Here is a 13,530-nt window from a genome sequence, read left to right as displayed (position 1 = left end):
CCTTGAGTTTCTCTTACCAGCCCATATTTACTGTAGTGTGGTCGTACCCACATCCCTTGGTCATGAGGATCTTCACATGTACCGAACAAAATAAGCCAAATATTGACATATTCTATCATCTCAGCCCCAAGAATGTTTATTATCCGACCCGGTTTAGCGCAATTAATGACTTGTTGGGTCCAATCACCTGTTCGATTACCCCACTATTCGCTAATTATGTCTCGGACTTCTAGTTATAGTAGCTGCGCACCCGTGCACCTTATCAGCGATGCAACCGTTTTGGATCATCCGAGTGTGCTGGTTTGACTTGCACTGTGCCACTTCCAACCACCAACAGAAATTATATATAACAATAGAAGTCCTTTCGCATGGATCTGTTTTCCGCTGTCCACGAAAATATGCTAGTGGCGGAACAAGCTAAAGCTGCAGACGAAATGGTAGCCCAATCTGAGCTACATGGCGTTGAGAAAGAGCTAGACAATCAACCAAAGGAAGTGAAGGAGGCTGCAAAGGAAGCAGTTGAAACTCACAAGAAAGCATCCGATGCGGCAATTAGCCCCTATTGGTACTTAGATGACGAAACTCGTCGTGCCAACCAGTTCTCGGACCGCATCATGGAGAAGTTGCTATCAGTGATGATAGTCAATGAGCTTGATGGACCGCTGAAGCTACTGCCAATGAGGATGGCTATGCAAAAGCAACGACCACCCTTTTCCATGAGCGTCATGAACACTAACAGCACTCAATTGGCTCAAAAAGCTTCCCCCATGTTCGAGGGTTTCGATGCCATCTTTATGTGTCTCACCTGGTACAACCCCAACTTTACTGTTGGCATGCTTTTAATTATAACTCACGCAATACTCAAGCCGCAACTATTTGTGCTGTTTCTTCCGGCGCTAGTCTTGGTGAAGTATATGTTCCCGAGCTATCTTAAATTGTATCCCAGTGATGAAACTTTTGTGGATGGAGTGTATTTGGAAAGAAACCCAATCCCTCATCTGGGGAAACCACTCGGGAAGTACGAAGCTCCCAAACCAGCGCCAATGTACTCAAAAGAGTACCTAATGAACTTCACGGACATGCAAAATCAAATCATTCCTTACATCCGTCTCCATGACTCATTGCTCGAATGGGGCCAGCATTATTTCTTATTCGAGGACCAAAAATTAAGCACATTAGTCTTCCTTACGTTGACATTCATCATTGCATTCAACCTTTATATCCTACCGGTCGTCACGTCTCTTATACTAAGCATAATATCCATACAAGCCATTGCAATAATAGCGACATGGGCTATGTTCATCAGTTGCCATCCAGTTGTGCAAAATAAATTGCTCGATATGCTTGACACTGAAGAAGCCAGACTTGCGAGATTAGACAAGACGGATCGGGCCGAGAAATACTTAATGAGATACATTGACGATACTGCTGATGACGAAATCTTTTGTGAGACTGAAGTCTTCGAGTTGCAGCAATATAACCATAAGCTGAGGCAATGGAAACCTGTTGGTTATTCCAAAGAGTTCTTCTCGCTTAATCATCCTGACAGACTTTTGAAGGATGACACTAATGCAGATGATCTGTTTGACTCCACCATCGAGGAACATGGGATCACTTCTGGGTTACAAATAGTGGCGGCATTAACTGACATAAAGCTGCCTCTCGGATGGAAGTTCCTGAAACAAAGTGAATGGACTATCGACCTCGATCCGCATCTGTGGGTTGACGATAATTGCATTATGGACGTGGTTAGCGTAGATATTGATGAGAAGTGGGTTTATGATGCGGTCAACGAAGAAGCAGATGGCCAAGGGCCAGTCTTTAGGCGCCGTCGGTGGTACAGATATAGTCAAAGGCGGAAGGTCGCCAAGAAGACAGGCCAGACAGGACCGTCTGAGCAGCAGGATCTGCTTGAAGAATAGTCATCACATAAAATCGAACAATTGGAGAGAGTTGTTGCTCTGTTGCTTCTTCTGCTCTAGTAAGGAAGAAAGATTACTATTCTTCTTCTTCTTTTTCTTACTCTTTGATACGCCTGTATCGTTTTGTGGGGTGACAGCACGCTTTCTGTTTAGAAGACAGTCCTCCGATCTAACATATGAGCACACTAGACAAGTAATATCTAGTTTTCTGGAGCGACCAGACTTTCCTTTGGTGTATTTGATTCTCGTCGACGATGTGAGTCCTGGTATTAGGAAGGTACCACAGGCAGAGCAGTGTGATTGTGGTCTCAAGGTAACGATTCCAGCTTTAGAAACGGCAATATCCGAATCAACAGCATGTCTTGTCAGCAATGGATTTAGACATTTATAGTGCGCTAGGTTATAGAGGTGTACTAGCTTAGCGTCGTTCGGGTCCATCGTGGAGAAGTAGACTCTAGCGATGAGGTATTGACGTATGTAGGATGCGCCATACTATAGATAAAGAGGATCAACAACAGAGCAAGGGCAGAGAAGCAGGCCACTTTTCGAGAGTTTTAAGAATTTTGGAGATTCAAGAAGGATGAAATTGGCTGAATCCGCTCAATTTCAAATTGAACATCACCAGACCCTAGACCACGACCTACGGTTGACACACGGTGAAGATCACGGAAGTAGCTCCTACACGCCGTGTACTCTCCGACTCGCCGTGGTCTGACCCCAAAGAAGTCTAAAACACGGTAAGTCCGACCTTGCTTGACACATTGTTGGCGCCACAGTCCCACTCTTATGCTACCATGGTGGTACTTCCGTCCACGGCTGACACCACCAAACAGCCAAACCCAGCCAACCCCTCCCTGACTGCTTCGCTCCCAACCCACACCATCAACGAATAAGGAGTCTTGTCGCCAAATTAGACATCCCCTCCGTTCGGACAGCCCCCACGGCCCCTATCTAGCAATGTCTGCTGATAAGCGCCAGTTTTGCAGCCAATGGACTCACACAGGAGTAATAGCGCAGCACTCCGATCTCGCTGTTTGCAGGGTTCGCAGCCAGGGAAGAATCAGGAACATGCCTCGAGTGTCCGTGTCCGGAGACCATGACAGGAAAGTATTGGTCGCAGAGGAAGTTAGTTTTGCGAAACGGGAGCCAAACCGTCCCCAGGCAACAATTACCCATAGCAAGTGAACACAGAGCAACCAGAGAACGAAAAAAAAAAGGAAAACAAAATCAAAGAAAGAAAAAACAATTGAACAAATGAACAGAGAATAAATGAATTGTTCTTTTCAATGCCTCCTGGGATTTTGTTTGCTGGGGCCATGGTTGGCTGGTTTGGCTAAACGGTGGAGTGTAGTGGTAGTTTAAGGTTTCCTTCGTCGAGCAGCACAACCGGCTAATCGCACCACCAGCCACCAACCTGTCAAGGCGAGCGACAACAGGCAGAGACAGAGGGATAGATGTAGTCAAGGGTTAATGTTTTTTGACTTCTGTTTTTGTCATTCAGATTCCATAGTAGTCTTTTGGTTTGTTCGTCCTCTTCTTTCCTTTTCTTCTTATCTCTCCCTTACCACCACTCCCTCTCCCTTCCCCAGGTCGTTGCAGCCGTGGTCCAGTAGTGGCCGAAGTCCGGCGCGCGAATGGCCAATAGACGAGAAAGAATTATTCATCTCGCGACAGGCCGATAAGCGGGCTGGGGTTTGCACCCAGATCCAACGCTACAAGTGCAGGGTGGGCAGTGGCAGCACGAGTGAGGTGAGAGACATTGTAACTGGAGGTGCATTTCGCTTACTTTTTTTTTTTTCTTATCCAGTGGCAGAAGAGTTTAATAAGCCTTAGTTTGTTCTTTTTTTACATAAGAGAAGTTTCTTTCCAGGTTTTTTTTATTTTCGTTTTTGCTTCCTTTTTCCTTACAGACGCCTGCAATGGTCTCTATCGTGATGCAACGCAGACGCTCCCTAGCTATGCCCTCCAAATCGCTTCAAGGCAATAAGATCCTTAAACTGTGCCTGGTATGTCGGCAGAACAAAACCAAATGTGATGCTGCTGCCAGAAGACCTCACCCATGCACTTACTGCTCGAAGAAGAACCTCGTCTGCGTGTTTGACGTGACGAAACCCTCCAAACGCTCGTATGACCTTACCGAGAAATTGGTCGCCGAGGTCCTGGAACTTCACAACAAGCTTGACCATATCATCGAGAGCAAGGCTCGCCTTGTTCGTCAGTTTCTTAGGAAGACCCCTTCTACTCCAGCGACTCCGCTGGATATGATGGGTGCTCTCGCCTCCTCAGACTCCGACTCTGACGCTTCGGAATCCAATGTTCCCGCCTACATCGACCCTATCCCTACGCTTAGTCTATCTAACTCGTTTGCCATTCATTCCAACCTGGCTTACGAACCTTGGACCATTTCGTACGATAGAGCGTTGTTTCTTCTTCAGAACTTCAAGGAGAACTTCCTCCCGTACTTGCCAGTGTTGCCAGAACTGTTCTTTGAAAATCCAAATTTGCACGATATCCACAAACAGAGCGATCTCTTGTTCTGGTCTATCATCGTCACGTCGCTACTTAACCAAAATCTGCCTGAAGAGTACCGTATCTTGGCTCGTCATGTGCAAAACTTGGTCGTGGTGAGTTGCTGGTTCAACACACCTCGTTCCTTGTACAGTTTGGTCACTTTGTTGATTCTTACCACCTGGCCGTTACCTGACGACCGTTCTCCAAAAGTTCAGAGTAACATTTCTGTCAAGTATATCTCGTTGATGAAGAGCTTGTCTCTTCAGTTTGGCCTTCATAAGTTGGACTTTATTAGTGAGTTCAGCAAGAAGACAGATTTACAGGTGGCTCAAAAGCCTGATGTCAACGATATTATGCGTGAAAGAATCTACAAGTATGTCAACATCAACTCAAACTACTGGTTAGTTTACCTTGGGTTGTCTAACTCGAACTATAATGGGTTCCACCAAGACTACATCATCAACAAGTCTGCCAACATTGACATTTTCAACAAGGACTCTTTTGATGGTACCGACAATTTCATCAATTCGCTCCTTAAGATTTCCTTGATTCAACTGAAAATGAATGAAAGTATGAATGACGTTGTTGAGAGCTCCAACAAGATGAGTAAGCTCATCCACTTAAACATGTTCGAGCAAATTCTCTCCGACTTCAGCAAGAAGGAATCTACCCCATTGGTGAAGGACAACTTGATCGCGATGTCCTTGGAGTTTTCCAAATTGCAGTTATACATTTACTACTTTTCTAAGGTTGACATCGCTCTTGATGAGTACAGAGATGTGATCTACAGAGCCATCAATTGTTGCTCTGCCATTCTTGATTTGTTTGGTAAGTCCTTTGGTAATGTTGGCAACTTCAATCAAATACCAATGCACTACAGGTTCTGTATCGAATTGGCCTCGCTTGTGCTTTTGGATATTCACTCTAGTCCGCTTTTGCGCCTGATCAGTGACTACCAATTTGTCAAGCTGAAGTTCTCTGAGGCATACTCATACTTGTCGAGGTGCGTCGGTGATAGACTGTCTTCTACCAACAGACTCATGAAGATTATCACCAAGTTTGACTCATGTAACAAGGCCAAGCTTCTTGCCTTGAGAAGTAAAGAGCAGTCGTTTTTTCTCATCAACAAGATGAGCAATTACCTCATCTCCGGTTTGCACTACGAGTTAATCTGGCATGTCTACCAAACTGAGAGACATGAATCGGATGAGGAGCTCACTCAAATCGATTGGAGCTTATTCGGTTTGAACCCCAAAATACCCCAGCATCAGAGTATCATGAACTATGTTCTTGACTCATCTTCAATCTTTGCATAACATTCTATCTAATTTACATTTTCAGTTATATACACTTGCATCTAATATAATCGTTTACCATCAGTCAAGCCATTTGGCATTGAGCTTTTTGGATCTAACAAAATGCTTGGAGCCACCATAGACCGTGAATAGGATACCAATCGTCAAGAGCAACGTACGTTTATCAAATCCAGACTTCAAAATATCGTAGGATGAAGAAGGTTGAATGATGGTACAGAATTCGGTAGCATCGTCGACATAACATACCAAACTTGACGACTCCATGTTTGTAGCTTGTACCAAAATAGACTGATGAGCTCCAGTTGGTTTGATTGGTTGGTTTCCATTCAAGACCTGCAAATCTGGTTTACCAATCACCGGTTCGTAAGGCATCATCTTGAATTCTTCGGCATCAGTTTGAACCATAGCACGGTCGTCAATTCTTCTTGAATTAAACATGAATTTCGGGATTTCTACCAAACTTCCGCTTTCCGTGAGTGCTATAATAGATCTAACTGTAATGCCAAATCTGGTAGCGCTTGAACTAAGAAGCTCAATTCTCTCCGGGAAAATAAATGTCTTACTCAGAGCGTTGTGGATTTTGATGTCAAAATCATCAAAAGCAGATTTCTCTCCACCAGATGCATTTCCCCATCGCTGAACAAGTCAATGACAGAAACATGCTGCTCATACTTCTCACCCTTCTTCACATACGAGTAAATGACCCAGTTGTCGTTCTGTATAACGTTAATGGTAGATGGATCTATCGAAACATCTTGGTGTCTCTGGACGTGCAAGACTGAACCCGTAATTCCATCCAACAAATGCACTGCTATTTGGGACCTTTTATCCTCCGTAACAAGTGTGACAAGATTTGGATTGAGGTATTTGTACAAAACTTTCCTCTGCCCCTTAGCAATTCCCGAAGCTGGGGAGAGCTGATCGTGATTCTTGATGAATTTCAAGACTTTTTCACTTGGAGACTTATAGTTCCAAGTTGGTAAAAGTTTCTCATCCACGATTTTGTAGGCTTGGATAGAGTTCTGAACTTCCTCGATATAAAATTGGTCATCGAGTATTTTCTTGGAGGGATCAATGGTATAAAAGGAAGAGCCAGACTTAACACCAAAGGTAAAAGGTTCAAAGCCTTCTTCGGCAAGGTCATCAAGTAAGTCCACGGATAATTTAACGAGTTTTTCAGCCTTGCTCAAGTCTTTGGTGTTCTCAACTGTTCCTGTCCTGGCACTTATAGTGAATAACTGGCTAGGAGTTAAAAGATAAATCAAATCGTTTAATGATTCGAGTCCAATCAATCTGTCAACCTCAATTTTTGTCTTCCATTCGATCGCCGATGACCGGGTATTTCTCGCGATGAGTTCGTTTGATTGATCGTCAAAGGCAACAAGAAGTTTCAGGAAGCCGTAAACATCTTCATCAGAGACAACTTTAGACACTTCTGTTTTTAAAAGGTTTACGAAAGCGCGACCAAGCTGAGAAAGGTGATGCTTTAACTTGATAATCATTCTCAACACAGGGCTATCCCTATGAGACTCCTCGGCTAAGTAATGTGTCTTTGCAATCTGTGAAGCAGATCTAGGCTTATCAATAAGGATCGATCTTGATCTAGGTAAACTCTCAGAAAGAGAATAAGTCGATGACTCCACGTCCTCGGTTGACAACAGGGTAACCAAAACATTTACTTCGTTGGATGAGGAAGCAACAAATGAAATCAAACTACCTCCAGTAGACAAGAAGACTTCGTAGTCTGTGTCTTGAGTAGCTGCCAATCTTTCGTAGCTCACAATGTCGTCAAGCTTTTCAGATTTCACGAACTTAGTGAAGTCATGAATTTCGAAACCATTTCCCAGAATGGCAACCACATAGACTTTATCGTTTTCAGATACTACCTTGATACTAAGGGCATCTGGAGCCGCATGTTGCGTAAGTCGATCAAGCTGTTTCCCTTCTTCTACCTTGTATATGGTGAATCTTTCGGACTCGATCTCTGCAACCAAATTCTCAGCTAAGATGCTTGGGTTCTCGAAAGAAATTTCTTGACTCACAGGTGAGCTAGCACCCTTGAGACTAAGTATGTCAGTTTTGGAGATTGCCAAACCGTCTTTAAGGTCAAGTATATCTGATGAAGACCTCACATTCGTAATGATATTCTGAGCCTGGTCGTTCAAACAAATCAAACTTGAACCAAGAGAGACATAAATGAGGTCCTCATATACTGTCGTCATGAATGACTTGACATCATACTTTCCTACCACTTTCTTAATATCCTTGTTCCACGCAGTCAATGATCCTCTAGAATCGAGAATGAGAAGACCATTGTTGTAGAATTCGCCAAAGTGAACAGGTGGTGATTCCAAATTCACCTTTTCAACGAAGATCCCGGAATACTTTTCAAAGATATGAATTGTCGAGGACGTGGTTGAGTAGGTCACGAGAAGGGAATCTAACAATGCATATGTATCAGAATCAGTGAACTTCAAATCAATTGAGCTAATTTTCCTTTTCGTGGGTAAATCTAAAGTGATGAGTTCCGATTGTTCTGAAATACCTATTCCTGACGTGCCAGAGAGTGGCTGGAACTGTTTAAGCGAGCCGTAGTGGTTAATTTGCCATGTGTGTTCAGTCGGTTCACTGGTCAAGGCATTTCCAAATAGGAGAAGAATTCCCACTAAAACCAAATGGAGGGATATATTGAGCAGGAAGTTGCCCTTCATGGTCGGTCTAGTTGGTGATAATATCAACCGGTATGAGAATAGAGATATAAGTGTGGACAAGACTGTGCAGGTCTGGTTGTAGGAGTCGGTTAAGAAGAGTATTGAATCGTGGAGCAAAGCGTTATAGATATTAATTATGGAAAGTTCGTTGGGAATCAATTACTTATTCTAGCATTGGTAACTTTGAATTTGCTTCACAAGATAAAAATGACAAACTGTGGGCACGAGGATGGATTACATGGTCCAATTTAGTGTCTCTTCTATTCTCTAGAGAACACATTTTTAAATCCACCAAATCTCTGTATCGCGTGTATGAGAGCATCAAAATTGACCTAATCCAATTTTTTTCATTTTTATTTGTTTGTAGGTTTTAATAGAAGGCAGTGTATTCTTGGTAAGGCTGCAGTTGTGTCATTCGCAGCCAAATACTGCAAACCAGGACCCAAAAACCATGGACCACTCAAACCCAAAAGAACAAAAAAATATAAAAAATATCCATACATAGAACATTATCACATTCCTATCAGCTTACATGCAAATCAATACGTAGATTATTCCAATAAGGCCAGGTGGCCCTGAAGTGTGAATACAGCATAATATTGCCACCATATGCACATGTGCTTAGTTTGGGAGGCAAGAATGAGGCAGTATAAAATGGGTGACATGGAAGGGCTGAGATTGTTAGTATTATGTCTACTGGTAAGATGAACGCCACCGTCAGCTTTGGAAATGATCCTACGAATTCCACCAAGTTCGAAGTAGACATTGACAGCATTTCTAGATCAGGTATTGAATTATGCTTGAAAAATATATCCGAGAGGATGCAAGAATGGGGAAAGCATCATGAGCATACCGCTGATTTCGATGAAACTAAGACGAGGGCGAAAAGAAGATTCCAGGAAGCTGGGAAGGGCAGAAGTGAGAAAAACGATAAAGATAAGACTGCTTCAAATGGCGGCGGGCCCGCCAAGCGTATTCATCAACAGGAACCTCAAAAACCAACTACACCTTGGATTGAAGATGTTACAGAGCTGGAAGACGAGTACATTGAGGATCGTGTGACCGAGGTGCTGGACATTGAATCGATCACAAGTTGTGTTTCAGTCAGGTCTTCAGATGTAAACGACGATGGAAAATTATTACAAAGCTCTAACAAGGAAGAAGCTAGTGCTGATGCCTTTGATGTTGGTGCCGTGGCTGCAATGGTTGGAGGCTTGGTTTGTGCGGTGGCATTCGCTTGGAGTGGAAAGGGAAAAAAGGCTAAGGAATCCATGAAAATATTTACTCGTGGATTTGACGCTGCATGCGATAAATTGTGATTTTCCTTATTGTATTTTATTTCTGGCTTCTTTTTAGTTTCAGTTTACAGGGAATGGCTGCAACTTTTGCAGCCTATATACTGCAGATAAGTGACATATCACGTGAATTCCATCGTTTTGTTACTACTCAAACTGCGGACAAATTCTTTCTATTCATACAACTTTAATACATTATTCGATATTCCAAATTGTGTAGACTTGCACAACTTAAGTTGGCCGGCCGGTGTGTCTTTTCACGCCAAACTGCTCGTTACCGCGTCAATGTGTCTATGTGCAAAAATTGAGGGAATACCACTGATGTTGTAATGAGGGCGCTTGGAAGAGTCTGGTGAAGAGATGCTCACTATCGTTTTGATGGTGTGCGCTCTTCTGATGCTTTCTCCTTTGCCTTCCCCTTTACTCATGCGCCAGCTCATCAAAGCATGCTTTTTCAATCTGCTCAGAAGTCTCTGTCTCCGTTTTGGAGTCATGCCGATGAGTGGAGGAGCTAGCATCGCGGAGTTGGAGGTAAGGGTAAAGGTTGACAACCATACTTTAACCAGCCAGAAACAATGCTTTTTTGCAACATTGCTTCTCATCACTTTGGTATTTACATTTGCTGTAATTGTTCTGCGATCACTTCCTCTTCAGTCCGTCTGCTATCTTTTGGTTTTCCTCCACCTTGTTTCCAAAGCCAAAGCGCTTCAATGGCATAGTTCCTCACTGAAAGGTTTCTTGTCTTTTTCTCGTCTGCAGCTTCGGTGAGCGTTTCAGTAAGACGAAGCTGGTCTATCAAATCCCACATCATAAGTTCAAATTCGTTCATGAGGGTTGCAACCTCCTCTGCAACGGGGTTACCGTCCCCATCATCTTGTAGAGGCATGATATCATACTTGTGAAGCCCTAACTTGTGAAGAATACGACCAATTGTCTGTATAGCAATGCTTCTTTGCGTAGGTACCACAGACCGGGCCAAGTGAGCCAACTCCACAAGAGTATAGCCAGCCATATGAGGGTCAGCCGAGTGATGATGAAGTCCCAAATGAGTAGGAATGTCCGCTTTGCTATCATCTAGTTCGATCAAGTTGCCCTTGAAGTCAAAACGCATATCACTAATAGCTTCATATGTCGTGCTGCGTTTCTGAGGACCTTGATCTTTCATCCATGCAAGTTTGTTAGTTTCCTTAGGAAGTTCCGGGTAGTACTTTTCATGTAGCTTATCAAGGAATTCAGGATCGTTAATATCCATGTCAGGATCTTCGCTGGCGACCTTAGGCTTGGGGAAATGCATTTCGATGGGAGGATGCTCTTCCGGAGGTGCAATCTGGTAATCATCGGGCGCAATCTCATCATCTCCTTCCTCCTCAGGTCCATCATGCTCCTCGTCAGACTCAACACTTTCCATGATTTGATGTTCAACAGGCTTGTCGTCAAACTTAACAGACTTGATACCCAATGCCTTGTTCACTTCATCGGTGTCGAGATGTGGTAATTCAACGCCATTCTTGCCACCGCCAATCCAGCCATCATGACCTTCAGCATGCACATGTTTACTATCCTTCTTCTCTGCTCTTTTCTTTAAACCTTCAAGAAGCTTAGGATCGAGGCCCTGTAAGAGCTCATCTCTTTCACTGATGAATTGATCTGGAGATAACTGCATTATCTTCTTGAGGTTTTCCTCATGGATACGTTGAGCTTCACTCACTGGCTCTGACTGCGACGTCGAGGTGGATTCCTTAGCAGGTGCTTTTGGCTCTTCGGGTACCTCAGGTTGAGGTTTCTTAGCAGACCCTTTACTCTTAAACCGAGATGGTTGTTTTGGGATATCAAATTTCCTCAACTCAGGGAAACCTGTCTTTTGAGAGTGCTCAGACAACTCAGGCAACGTGGCCTCGGCGGTGCCGTGTTCGACAATGTCACCAAGAAGACTCATGATGGTGGTTTAATAAGCGGTATCTGAGTGATGAGATCTGCATGGTATGTGTAGTCGATAAGCCCAAGGCACCGTTAGGCCATATAACAAGAGACACCAAAAAATTTATGTGAATGTTTTTTTAAGTGTATATCAGGTGTGTATTAAATCTTTCAATTACTTTATTGGACAGATTGGATAACCAAAGGCATGTTTGCTGCCAAATCGAGACTATACTGTGTTCTTAGTACCACCCAAATGGCTGCGAAAAGCTGTTTGTGGCTGCGAATAGGTACTACTTCACCATGACAGATACAGATTATGAAGTCCATGAATTCATTGGAAGAGGGTCTTTTGGAGAGGTTTTCAAAGGAATCCGAAAGGATAACGGAAAACTTTTTGCCTTCAAGGTCATTCCGATGGATGAGACCGAAAACCTCGACGTTATCATCAAAGAGATCCAGTTCTTGTCCAAGCTCAGGTCTCCCTACATTACCAGACACCACGAAACGTTTTTAAGAGACACAGATATATGGATAGTATTGGAGTATTGCGGCGGCGGCTCTTGTGCTGATTTGCTTCGATACTACGGTAGTCTTGAAGAGCCAGTAACAGCATACATCATTCGAAGCGTTCTTCGAGGCCTTCAGTACCTCCACAGCGAAAAGAAAGTCCACAGAGATATCAAGCTGGGCAACATTCTTCTTACAGAAAACGGCCAGGTCAAGCTAGGTGACTTTGGAGTGAGTGGAGAGCTCACGTACACAAGAACCAAGCGGAACTCGGTAGTGGGTACGCCATACTGGATGGCTCCAGAAGTGATCCAGCGTTCAACCGGAGGCTACAATTCCAAAGCAGATATCTGGTCTACGGGAATCACTACAATTGAGCTTCTTTGTGGTAACCCACCACACTACCAGAAAGCGCCAATGAAGGCACTTTTTGAGATTCCCAAGCTCCAGGCTCCGTCGCTTAATGACGATTTTCATCATAGCACCAGGGACTTTGTGAGCCATTGTTTGGTGAAGTTCCCCGATTACAGGCCCAGTGCCGCCCGGCTTCTTCACCACCGGTTCATCACCTCGTGTCCATCTGAAGCACCGTTGGTAGCACTTTTGGAAGAGAAGAAGCGCAACTTGAAAGGCATACCCACGGTCAGAAGACGTCTCCCACGCAAACCAAAAGAAGACGCTCCTGCCATTGACTGGGTCCTCACGACCACATCCCGAGACTTAGGCGAAGGATGGCGAAACAAGTACAGCGAGATGATCTACGAGGCAATGACCAGAGTATGGGCTCGAGCGATCAACCCAGCCGCCAAAGAAGGTGTGTGTCGTCTTCGAGACGAGTTCGTCCGAGCCGAGACGGAGAACTGTGGTCTTTCATATGCAATCATCGAAGAGCTTTGGCATCTGATGACGGAAAGAGAGTGAGAAAGAATATAAATACGAATCAGTAAAGGCAGGTCAATGAAGCCCAAGAAGAGTAGACATTGTGGCCGAGCGCGGTTGCAAAACACACACACACACACACAAAAATAATAAAAAGCAAAATATATGCTAGCGCCGCGAGCTAACAATCGGTCTAACAATTAGCCCTACGACAATCACTGCAACAGCCAAGACAAGATCTCGAGAGATGGAGGCTGGAGGCATGGCTTTTTCAGAGGGAAGGAAAGAAAAGAGAAAATAGGGGTTCAAGTGGAGAATGCAAGAAAAAAAAACACCTCTTTGTTCTTTGTTCTCGGGTATCTCCCGCAAGAAGTGGCATTCCCTTGGAGTATGCTTCTCTCGAGGTGGTGTTTCTTGACTGCCACTTCTCGCGCCAGGAGGACAATATGAGTGGAAAAAAAGTGCGGGC

General features: G+C 44.0%; 7 protein-coding genes across 7 annotated transcripts; 4 read left to right on the top strand and 3 right to left on the bottom strand. All coding sequences in view use genetic code 12, as the record gives it.

Moving 5' to 3' along the window:
* Positions 1 to 368: 368 nt before the first annotated feature.
* On the top strand, positions 369 to 1,849 carry CXQ85_002552 (uncharacterized protein; the record flags this gene model as incomplete). Its single annotated transcript, XM_025486218.1, has 2 exons — positions 369 to 1,817; positions 1,844 to 1,849. The coding sequence occupies 2 exons, from the start codon at positions 369 to 371 to the stop codon at positions 1,847 to 1,849; spliced, it is 1,455 nt and encodes a 484-aa protein (XP_025343768.1).
* Positions 1,850 to 1,925: 76 nt separating this feature from the next.
* Positions 1,926 to 2,360, bottom strand: SNM1 (Snm1p; the record flags this gene model as incomplete). Its single annotated transcript, XM_025486217.1, has 1 exon — positions 1,926 to 2,360. One exon carries the CDS (start codon positions 2,358 to 2,360, stop codon positions 1,926 to 1,928), a length of 435 nt encoding a protein of 144 aa, XP_025343767.1.
* A 1,481-nt stretch (positions 2,361 to 3,841) lies between these two features.
* SEF2 (Sef2p) lies at positions 3,842 to 5,749 on the top strand (the record flags this gene model as incomplete). The annotated part of the gene is made up of 1 exon (XM_025486216.1): positions 3,842 to 5,749. The coding sequence occupies one exon, from the start codon at positions 3,842 to 3,844 to the stop codon at positions 5,747 to 5,749; it is 1,908 nt and encodes a 635-aa protein (XP_025343766.1).
* Positions 5,750 to 5,809: 60 nt separating this feature from the next.
* On the bottom strand, positions 5,810 to 8,460 carry CXQ85_002549 (uncharacterized protein; the record flags this gene model as incomplete). The annotated part of the gene is made up of 2 exons (XM_025486215.1): positions 5,810 to 6,311; positions 6,392 to 8,460. 2 exons carry the CDS (start codon positions 8,458 to 8,460, stop codon positions 5,810 to 5,812), a joined length of 2,571 nt encoding a protein of 856 aa, XP_025343765.1.
* Positions 8,461 to 9,149: 689 nt separating this feature from the next.
* CXQ85_002548 (uncharacterized protein) lies at positions 9,150 to 9,779 on the top strand (the record flags this gene model as incomplete). Its single annotated transcript, XM_025486214.1, has 1 exon — positions 9,150 to 9,779. One exon carries the CDS (start codon positions 9,150 to 9,152, stop codon positions 9,777 to 9,779), a length of 630 nt encoding a protein of 209 aa, XP_025343764.1.
* A 589-nt stretch (positions 9,780 to 10,368) lies between these two features.
* Positions 10,369 to 11,691, bottom strand: CXQ85_002547 (uncharacterized protein; the record flags this gene model as incomplete). Its single annotated transcript, XM_025486213.1, has 1 exon — positions 10,369 to 11,691. The coding sequence occupies one exon, from the start codon at positions 11,689 to 11,691 to the stop codon at positions 10,369 to 10,371; it is 1,323 nt and encodes a 440-aa protein (XP_025343763.1).
* Positions 11,692 to 11,975: 284 nt separating this feature from the next.
* Positions 11,976 to 13,103, top strand: CXQ85_002546 (putative serine/threonine protein kinase; the record flags this gene model as incomplete). Its single annotated transcript, XM_025486212.1, has 1 exon — positions 11,976 to 13,103. The coding sequence occupies one exon, from the start codon at positions 11,976 to 11,978 to the stop codon at positions 13,101 to 13,103; it is 1,128 nt and encodes a 375-aa protein (XP_025343762.1).
* Between the last annotated feature and the right edge of the window lie 427 nt (positions 13,104 to 13,530).

This window comes from Candidozyma haemuli (genome assembly GCF_002926055.2).
Source record: "Candidozyma haemuli strain B11899 chromosome Unknown D_2014730914, whole genome shotgun sequence".
Classification (NCBI taxonomy): domain Eukaryota; kingdom Fungi; phylum Ascomycota; class Pichiomycetes; order Serinales; family Metschnikowiaceae; genus Candidozyma; species Candidozyma haemuli.
Note: the sequence above shows the minus strand (reverse complement) of the source record. Positions and strands in the feature narration are given on the sequence as shown.